The sequence below is a fragment of the Mandrillus leucophaeus genome, unplaced genomic scaffold (genome assembly GCF_000951045.1).
Source record: "Mandrillus leucophaeus isolate KB7577 unplaced genomic scaffold, Mleu.le_1.0 Scaffold162, whole genome shotgun sequence".
Lineage (NCBI taxonomy): Eukaryota > Metazoa > Chordata > Mammalia > Primates > Cercopithecidae > Mandrillus > Mandrillus leucophaeus.
The window spans coordinates 2,004,692-2,015,009 of NW_012101610.1; the positions used below are offsets into that span (position 1 = coordinate 2,004,692).

The 10,318-nt window shown below is 43.7% G+C and overlaps 1 protein-coding gene across 1 annotated transcript in view; it reads right to left on the minus strand.

The window, feature by feature from the left end:
• The window catches only part of TMC5 (transmembrane channel-like 5), a 120,860-nt gene that overhangs the window by 75,645 nt on the left and 34,897 nt on the right, over window positions 1-10,318 (minus strand). Inside the window, exons 3-4 of the mRNA XM_011976099.1 lie at window positions 5,611-6,481; window positions 1,887-2,059 (exon numbers count right to left, since the gene is read on the minus strand). Coding sequence (XP_011831489.1) covers window positions 1,887-2,059; window positions 5,611-6,398 — 961 coding nt within the window. The 5' untranslated portion in view covers window positions 6,399-6,481. The remainder of the gene's footprint in view (window positions 1-1,886; window positions 2,060-5,610; window positions 6,482-10,318) is intronic.

The following is a 10,318-nucleotide window of genomic DNA, read 5'->3' on the forward strand; positions in this document are numbered from 1 at the left end:
CCCCTCCCCTTCCCTCCCTTCCCTCCCTTTCCTTTCCTTTCCTTTCCTTTCCTTTCCTTTCCTTTCCTTTCCTTTCCTTTCCTGTCCTGTCCTGTCCTGTCCTGTCCTGTCCTGTCCTTTCTTTATTTGTAACAGGGTCTCGCTTTCTCACTCAGGCCAGAGTGCAGTGGTACAATCATGGCCCACTGCAGCTCAACCTCCCAGGCTCAAGTGATCCTCCTGTGTCAGTCTCCCAAGTAGCTGGGACCCCAGGTGTGTGCCACCATGCCCAGCTAATTTTTAAAATTAGGCCCGGAATGAAAATTTTCTGTGTTAACAGTCAGTGTTTTCATTAGTACAGGGCTATGCATCCTGTCCCCTCCTCTCTGCCTTCTTCCAAATCTTCCCCATCTACTCCTCAAGGCTCATCAATCCTCCATCTGCACCTCCCAGCGCTTGGGTCTCTTGTTCTCTTCTTATTGGCTGAACACTTTCTCCCTTTTCTGACCTCCACAGGCTCCAAATTCCTTTAACATTGCCTGGCTTTTTTTTTTTCTCTTGTGCCATCAAATGGCTTCCTGGAACACGTCTTTTCTCCCTCCTGGAAACTAAGAACTGTTCAGAATTGGCCCAGGTTCAAACCTGTAATCCCAGTACTTTGGGAGGCCGAGACTGGAGGATTGCTTGAAGCTAGGAGTTCAAGACCAGCCCAGGCAACATAGCAAGACCCCATCTTTCTCAAGCATAAAAAAAGTGCCAGGCATGGTGGCATGCAACTGCAGTCCCTGCTACTGGGGAGGCTGAGATGGGAGGATTGCTTGAGCCTAGGAGTTCGAGGCTGCAGTGAGCTATGATCAGCCTGGGTGACAGAGCAGGACAGTCTAAAAAAAAAAAAGAACTGTTTAGAATTTCCTTTGCCTCCTGGAGCTAAGCATCTTACCTATATACACAACCAATTATGAGGACAACATGATTTTTCAAATATTAATAGTTTGCTTGCTAACTTTCTTTAGTCTTTTTTTTTTTTTTAACAGAGTCTTGCTATATTGCCCAGGCTGGAGTGCAGTGGTGTGATCTTGGCTCACTGCAACCTCCGCCTCCTGGGTTCAAGTGATTCTTCTGCCTCACCCTCCTGAATAGCTGGCATTACAGGTGCCCTCCACTGCACCTGGCTAATTTTTGTATTTTTAGTAGAGACAGGGTTTCACTATGTTGGCCAGGCTGGTCTCAAACTCCTGACCTCAGGTGATCTGCCTGCCTCGGCCTCCCAAAGTGCTGGGATTACAGGCGTGAGCCACCACACCTGGCCTTTTCTTTAGTATTGATGTAGCACTTTTGTTGATCTATTTAGACTTTAAATAACATGAGGGCAGAGCTACCTCTTAACTCCCTTTTCCCTCGGTAGGTTCTGAACACGTATGTGCTGATTGCCTGAATGACTTTAGGATATGCTAAACTACAGGTGGCCACTGGCAGCTAACAAAAAATGTGATTTTGCTTGCTAAGATCACTGTTTTTACTTTTAAAAATTATTTTGGAACACATAAACATCAGGTTTCACATAAAACCCCAAATATATGGCTTCTGAAAAATATGAGGATCTCACCACAATGAGCCCACATTGCCACATAACCACTGTGGACTGAGCTTCACCACCTCCAGCAGGCACAGGGTGTACACGTCCCCATTTTCCACAACCCTTACCTGGCGTTTTTTAAAATAATTGGTGACAATTAACTTGGCTTCTCTAAACACTGAATTCTCAACTTTTGTATGTTAAAAAAGGGTCTCTGAGATTGGAAGGATACACCAATTCTCCTATTGCCAAGTCTCCTTAACGACTGCACTCCTAAATCCACTGATTTTATTTTATTCCCAAGATATGATCCGGCTTAACAAATGCTTACCATAGCCATTTCCAGGAGCACCCGGCAGAGAGTGGCCATATGAGTTTGCCATCTCCATGGATGCCATTTCAATGCCTTCAGGGTAATCTTCATTCTCTCCCCAAAGGTTGCCCAAGGGGCCGTCACTCCTGTGGTGAAACAAGGGCTGGATTGAAGATATTCTGCTGAGTGCCCTAAAATCCAAAATGATGGATCACTCTCCAGCCAAGAGTATAGTAAGGATTGTCATCCATCCATCCATCCATCCATCCATCCATCCACCCATCCATCCATCCGTCCATGCATCCATCCATTCAATGATGTATTCATCCATTTATTTATCCATCCATCCATTTATCCATCCATACATTCAACCATCCATCTATCCATCCATGTATCCATCCATTCAATCATGTATTTATCCATCCATTTATCCATTCATCCATCCATTCATCCATCCATTGATTCATCCATTTATCCATCTATCCATCCATGTATCCATCCATTCACTCATGTATTCATCCATCCATTTACCATCCATCCAACCATACATACATTCATCCATCCATGTATTCATCTATCCATCCATGTATCCATCCATTCACTCATGTATTCATCCATCCATTTACCTACCATCCAACCATATATACATTCATCCACCCATGTATTCATCTATCCATCCATGCATCCATCCATTCATTAACGTATTCATCCATCCATCCATCCATTCCATTGCATTCCACGAATGCAGGCTAAGTGCCAACCCTGAGTTAGGCATGGGCTAGGAGGTAAGAATACAAAGAGGAAAACATAGGGTATCTGCCCTCAAGAAGCTCACAGTACAAGTTGGTACAGCTTCTTAGACACAGCTATGAACAATCATACTACAAGTAGAAACTGGTGAGTATCCGAAGACAGGCCCAAGGAGTTCAGAGGAAGGAGAATTCTTGCTGAGAGTTCTGGGAGAAATCTGCGTGGAAAAGATACATCTGAGCGGGAATTCGGAGGACACATTCATACATAGGGGGAGGGCATTCCAAGGATGGATGAAGAACAGCATAAAAAAAGGTGTGAGGCCAGAAAGTGCTGAATATATAAAGGAAACGCTATGAAAATCAATTAATGAGTAATGATTCTCAATTTACTACATATATCAATTCCCAAGCCTCATCCTGGAGAATTAAATCAGAAGTTCTGAAAGTTTGGCTGAGGCATCTGTATTATTTTTAAAGTTCCTCAGATAACTGGGTAATGCTAAGGATCAGCCAAAGTCAAGAACCACTGACCCAGAGTATAGGGTCAAGGCAGGGGGCAGACAGGAGACTTAAGAGGAGATAAGTCAGGCTGGTCTTTGGCTGGCATCTTACATTAACATGACGTATCCTTATTCATAAACGTTCTATAAGTGAAGTTGGGTGGCCTTTCTCCAAAGGCTATGGGGACCCATGGAAGATGAAAAGCAAAGGAGTGACAGGATCAAAGGTGGGCTTTGGAATGATGACTCAGGCAGTGGGTGATAAGACCAAGGAGGACATTTTTACCTGGTCCGGTTTTTTTTTTTTTTTTTTTTTGAGACGGAGTCTCACTCTGTTGTCCAGGCTGGAGTGCAGTGGCGCAATGTCAGCTCACTGCAAGCTCCGCCCCCCGGGTTCACGCCATTCTCCTGCCTCAGCCTCCCGTGTAGCTGGGACTACAGGCGCCCGCCACCATGCCCGGCTAATTTTTTTTTTTGTATTTTTAGTAGAGATGGGGTTTCACCGTGTTAGCCAGGATGGTCTCGATCTCCTGACCTTGCGATCCGCCCATCTCGGCCTCCCAAAGTGCTGGGATTACAGGCGTGAGCCACCGCGCCCGGCCTACCTGGTCCTGTTAATCCTACTATTTGGGTTCTAAAGACATCATGACTGCTGCATACCCAAGTCCTATATCCTTGTTCCTAGAGATAAACACAAGCCACCAGTTTTTTTTTTTTATCAAATTCGTAAATATTACTAGTAGAAACAGTAAATGCAAAATCAGACTCATGTTGGTTAAAACTTCACATGGTAAACATATTTACTGATTAAACCACAAACTGACTTTAAAAAATCACATCCTAGATTGGGCACAGTGGCTCGCGCCTGTAATCCCAGCACTTTGAGAGGCTGAGGCAAGCATATCATTTGAGGTCAGTAGCTCAAGACCAGCCTGGCCAACATGGTGAAACCCTGTCTCTACTAAAAATACAAAAACTAGCTGGGCATGGTGGTGCATGCCTGTAATCCCAGCTGCTTGGGAGGCTGAGGCAGGAGAATCACTTGAACCTGAGAGACAGAGGTTGCAGTGAGCCGAGACTGAGCCACTGCACTCCAGCCTGGATGACAGAGTGAGACTCTGTCTCAAAAAAAAAAAAAAAAAAATTACATTTTGTTGGCAACATAAACGTGAAAAAACTTAACCCAAGAAAAATTAGATTTGATAGAACTAAGTCACCCAGACTAATGCTGTCAATGTCCAGAACTGCATCTGGTAAAATTTGTCAAGGAAAGAAAATTGACAGAAGATCAAACTCTTTTAGACAAAATTTAGATCTGTAGAATCTAAACCTGGAAAAACTGGACTTGCTATTTAAAAATGGCCTTAGGCCAGGTGCAGTGGCTCACGCCTGTAATCCCAGCTACTCAGGAGGCTGAGGTAAGAGAATCGATTGAACCCGGGAGGTGGAGGCTGTGGTGAGCCACGATCATGCCATTGCACTCCAGCCTGGGCAACAAGAGTGAAACTCCGTCCCAAAAAATGAACAAATAAATAAATAACAACATAAAACAATGGCCTTAAAGGGATACTGAAAATGGTGAAAATAATAATTGATAAAATTAGATTCAAATAGTGCAGATAATCAGTGAATCAAACCTGCAGTAAAGTTTTGCTGAAAAGTCATCAATTCTGACAATCTCAGTAAAATAGAAATAAAAGTGTAAAAATCAGAAGAGGTGCAAACATGGCCAGGCATGGTGGCTTATGCCTATAATCCCAGCAGTTGGGAGCCTTCTTTAAGACTAGCCTGGGCAACATGGCGAAACACCATCTCTACAAAAAAATAAAAAATTAGCCGGGCATAATAGGTGCACACCTGTAGTCCCAGCTACTTGGGAGGCTGAGGCGGGAGGATCAATTGAGTCCAGGAGGTTGAGGCTGTGGTGAGCTATGATTGTGCCACTGCCCTCCAGCCTGGGCGACACAGCAAGACCCTGTCTCAAGAAAAAAGAAAAAAGAAAAAAGAAACAATGACCCAAAAAACCAAAGAAGTGGTGCAAACATATTACACAAAAAACTAATTGACTTCATGGAGTTAGATCTCCAAAAGATTTTCTGGATAACAATTCATTACTATTGATGTAATTTCGATTAAAGTGTTTGGATTTGTGAGTGTCAAGCCTTAACCTTGCTGGCAATGTAGCAGGGTCAAAACAGTGTGGATCTAGATGTCTTACAGGGATTGAATTAGGAAGAGGTGGGATAATGGGAAGGTGATCCAAGGAAGAGATGGTGAAAGATTAAGTTCAGGTAAGGGCTTGAAGCCTCAAACTGACAGTCCATGGCCCAGGTGAGGTCTACAGATAGGTATGTGAGTTTCACCACAACTTCAGGTCATGGAAACCATCATATATATCCCTAATCTAAACCACACCAACCAAATTCCATTGACTTAATGGTCCAGCACTCAGCCTACACTCCCAATGAAGGGATATATACCTGAACTTACCCCCTGGTCATCTTTGGGGTCTCAGAAGAGTCATAATCATGACCATTCTCAGCATCTGAATAATCAGGTTCTCTCCAAGTGCTTGGCAAGTTCTGATTGTCCTCAGTGCCGGGATAGTCTGGCTCCCCAAAAAAGGGTGGAGAGTTAGGTTGAATGTCAGCGCCTGGGTAATCAGGCTTTCCCAGAGAGTCTGTGTACGGATTGATTCTAAAACTTGTATGTTCTAGATTCCTTCTGGAGCCTGGATGGTTCAAATTGGCTCTAGGTCCAGGATGATCAGAGTTGCTCTGAGCTCCAGGGTAGTCTGGTTCTAAGGAGCCAAAATGATCTGGATGTGTTCTGGAGCGTGCATAGTTTCCACTGCTGCTAGAGCCTGCAAAATCAGGATTTCGTTGAGATCCAAGGTAGTCTGGCTGTCTGGATGATGCTTGGTGGTATGGATGACTCTGAAATTCACTATAATCTGGCTCTGGTAGAGAGGTAGGATGGTCTGGGCTTGTTCTAGAGGCTGCAGAGTATGCATTGCTTCTGGTGCCAGAATAGTCTGGATTACTCAGAGATCCAGGATAATTTGGTTCTGCTAGAGACCCTGGATAGTCTGGACGTGTTCTGGAGGCTACAGAGTATGGATTGTTCCTGGGGCCAGGGTAGTCTGGATTGTTCAGAGGACTTGGAACATCTGGATAACCCTGAGTTTTCAAATACCCCTGCATACGGTTCTGAGACCCTGAATAGCCAGGGTAATCTGGGTCTTCCTCAGATCCGTTATTCCTGTAGTAGGCAGACATGTTGGTACGGACTCTTCACCTTGGAGTGGTAAACTGTCCCAGCATTTGCAATTACTCAGGGATCTTTTTTTTTTTTTTTTCACCTGAAAAACAAGAAGAAAAGAAAAAGTCAGATTTTTTTTCCCTTCGTTCCCTGCAGAGATTGCTGGTTATCTTCCAGTATCTGTTCTCCTTTCCTTCGTAGTTGGGTACACAACTGCCTAGAATAAAGACTATGCTTCCAGCTTCTCTTGCACCAAGGTATGAACATGAGGGTGGTCAATGGGATGAGAGCAGCAGTGATACATGCAATTTCCAGGCTGTGCTATTAGAGGAAAGAAGTTATTCCTCCCTTTCTCCATCTTGCTTCCTGTGGGCCGGAATGCGGAAATGACGGTGCACCATCTTGGGTCTCGCACACAAAGCCAAGACCTGCATTTGGAATGAACGCACAACAGAGGAAAGGATGCCGAGTTGCTGGTGACTTCACAGAGCACAGCCATTGTATCAGCTCAGACTATCATGTGAGAGAGAAATAAAATTATCTTGTTTAAACCACTGTTTTTGTGGTCTTTAACACATGCAACTGAGCTTACATCTTGAACAATATATTCCCTTGGTTATGGGGGAGGGGACCAGTGAATCAAAGGATTGAAAGAAACAAGGACTTTTTGTGCTTTTTCATTACACTTGAGGTTCTAGAGTTCAAAGCATAAATTAATATGAGTGCATAAAAGAAGAATAGTTAATGGAAACTAGAGGACTGGCATACGTAGACAATTGCTATGACCCCTTCCAATTTGAAAATAAGATTTTATGAGCTCCATAAGCTCCGATCTACAGACCACAGCATACTTTTGTTAAATTTATCCCAAAGCTACCTCCTAACATATTTTAAGTTTGGCCTAAAGAGTTCTCTGTACATAATGAACTGTGACCTAAGTGGAGGTGTCAACAGACTGTAACCTATTCTTGTACCAATCACTGAATTCGGCCAATCACAGGCAGCCAATTGTTCAAACTGTGTTCAAATAAGGTAAATGCTGAGCTGTAACCAATCCATTGTTCCTGTACCTCACTTCCATTTTTTCTACGTCACTTTCCTTTTCTTGTCCATAAATCTTCTTTGACCCAACATGTGGCAGCACCTAAGTCCCTAAGAACCTATTCTGGCTGGGGAGGCTGTCCCATTAGCAAATCATTCTTTGCTTGATTAAACTCTGTTACTTTTAATTTGTCTAAAGTTTTTCTTTTAACACTTTGAAATAAGAGGTGATGTAGTTTTGATTTTCTTTTATTTTCTTTTTTTGATATGGAGTCTCACTCTGTAGCCTAAGCTGGAGTGCAGTGGCACAATCTTGGCCCACTGCAACCTCTGCCTCCTGGCTTCAAGCAATTCTCCTGCCTCAGCCTCCTGAGTAGCTGGGATTACAAGTGTACACCACCACATCCAGCTAATTTTTGTATTTTTAGTAGAGACAGGGTTTCACCATGTTGGCCAGGCTGGTCTCCAACTCCTGACCTCAGGTGATCCACCCGTCTCGGCCTCCCGAAATGCTTGGATTACACACATGAGCCACCATGCGTAGTTGATCTTTCTTTCTTTCTTTTTTTCTTTCTTTCTTTCTCTCTCTCTCTCTCTCTTTCTCTCTCTCTCTCTCTCTCTCACAGGGTCTCTCTCTGTCACCCAGGCTGGAGTGCAATGGTACACATAGCTCACTGCAGCCTCAATCTCTTGGGACTCAAGCGATCCTCCCACCCCAGCCTCCCGAGTAGCTAGGACCACAAGCATGCATCACTATGCCCAGCTAATTTTTTCATTTTCTGTAGAGATGGGGTCTCCCTATGTTATTGCCCAGGTTGATCTTGAACTCCTGAGCTCAAATGATCCTCCTGCCTCAGCCTCCCAAAGTGCTGGGATTACAGGTGTGAGCCACCGCACCTGGCCTCCAGTGTTCATTTCTAAGTGTGCTGGATATCTGTTGTTTTTATTTGTCTACTACCCACTTCCCATTCTGTTGATATCAATGTCCTGGGTTTCCTCTGGGCATCATTCCCTCCCTTGCTCTTGGTCCAGGTGATACCGGAAGGGCTGATTGCACTCCTGACCGGCTGACCAGCTCCAGGATGGTCACATGACTCAGGTGTCCACGATCCCTCTGGCCACAGGATTTGGCTCAAGAATGGGCATGTAAACCCAGTCAGTCCTCCAGGACCAGGACAAGGCTTACTGGGAAAGAGGTACTCTTACTTCACTGAGGTGTCTAAGGGGGTAGAATATATACATAAGCTTGGAGCTTCCGATGTCATGTCAGAGGGAACAGAGAAAAAAAGTAATTAGTAGGGGGAAAATTTAAAGAAAGAATCAATAGAATTTGTTGGCTGATCCCATAGGGAAAGGGTGAGAAGGAAAATAAAAGACAAGTATATCTCTACAGTTTCAAGCCAGCATGATAAGATGAACAGTGATGTTTTTGAAAGAAGGAAGTAGAACATTTTTAAAGCTCAGCCAACTTTTACAAGTTTATCTCTCTGTAAATGCCAAGGGTTAGACTTGAGTAATCAAAGCTAACACAATATTAAATTTCTGCCAACACCTGCAGTCTCAGAACGTCTGTGTGCCAACCCTCATTTATATTTCTCAGCATAGTTGACATCTGTGTTTCATTATTGTGTCCCTGCACGGCATCCATTTCTTGCTTTTGTGGTTAACACTTTTCCCTGGGTAACACCTCTCCCACACTGTCAGTCCCTGTGGGCCAAGTGTGGAATATGACCCCTCAGAATTATTTTCTTCCTGGCGACATTGATTACATCAGAGCATACGACCCAGTTAAATCCAGTGAGATTCAATTCTAGGAGTTTTATCAGAACTGTAGGGAAGAGAGAAGCTCTGTCTTCTGCTGGCCTTGGAGCTAGGAAATTTTATTTTATTTTATTTTTTGAGACAGGTTCTCACTCTGCCATCCAGGCTGGAGTGCAGTGGCATGATCACAGCTCAATGCAACCTCGACCTCCCAAGCTTAGGTGAGGCTCCTCCCTCAACCTTCTGAGTAGCTGGTACTACAGCTGTGCACCACCATGCCTGGTTAATTTTTGCATTTTTATAGAGACAGGATTTCTCTGTGTTGCCCAGGCTGGTTTCAAACTCCTGGGCTCAAGTGATCTGATCTCGGCTTGAGGTCAGATCCAAAGTGCTAGGATTGCAGGTGTTAGCCACTGCACCTGGCCAGAGTTAGGAAATTTTAGACTTGAAGCTGCCAGTGGTCACCAGTGGAGAAGGGCCTAAGAGTGATGCCAACAGGGAGGAGAACAGAACGAAGAGATAAACAGAAAGAGGAGCCAGATGTTGATGACATTGTTTAAACACCTGAATCCAGCCAAACCTGAAGGCAGCTGGATACTCGAGTCATTACATTCTCTTTTTGACTAAAGTTGGTTTGAGTTGGGTGTCTATCATTTGCAAATGAACAAAAAAGAATTCTGACAAATATGCCAGTTTTGCAAATAAGAACACCTATTCAAACTGTCTGTAGTGCTAAGAAGACTAAATGCTGTGCTTTATTGCAAATTACTTTTCCTAACATGAAAAATGATCCCATTTGTTTACTTGTATTCTAAGACTAGAAAGTTATATTTATGCTCCAGAAACTTCCACAGCCTAACAAAGCCCAAAGCTATTCCATCTAACCAGCTAAACGATGCCTAGTAAATTCAAGAAATTGAAAACAGGTACAACTGTATTGGCCCAAGAGAAATGAGTAATTCTACCAAAAGATAAGAAAAATGCTCACAGAAACTGTTTTTCTTTTTCTTTTTTCTTTCTTTTTTTTTTTTTTTTTTTTTTTTTTGAGACGAAGTATTGCTCTTTCACCCAGGCTGGAGTTAAGGGACGCCATATTGGCTCACAGCAACTTCTATGCCCCCATCCCCAGGTTCAA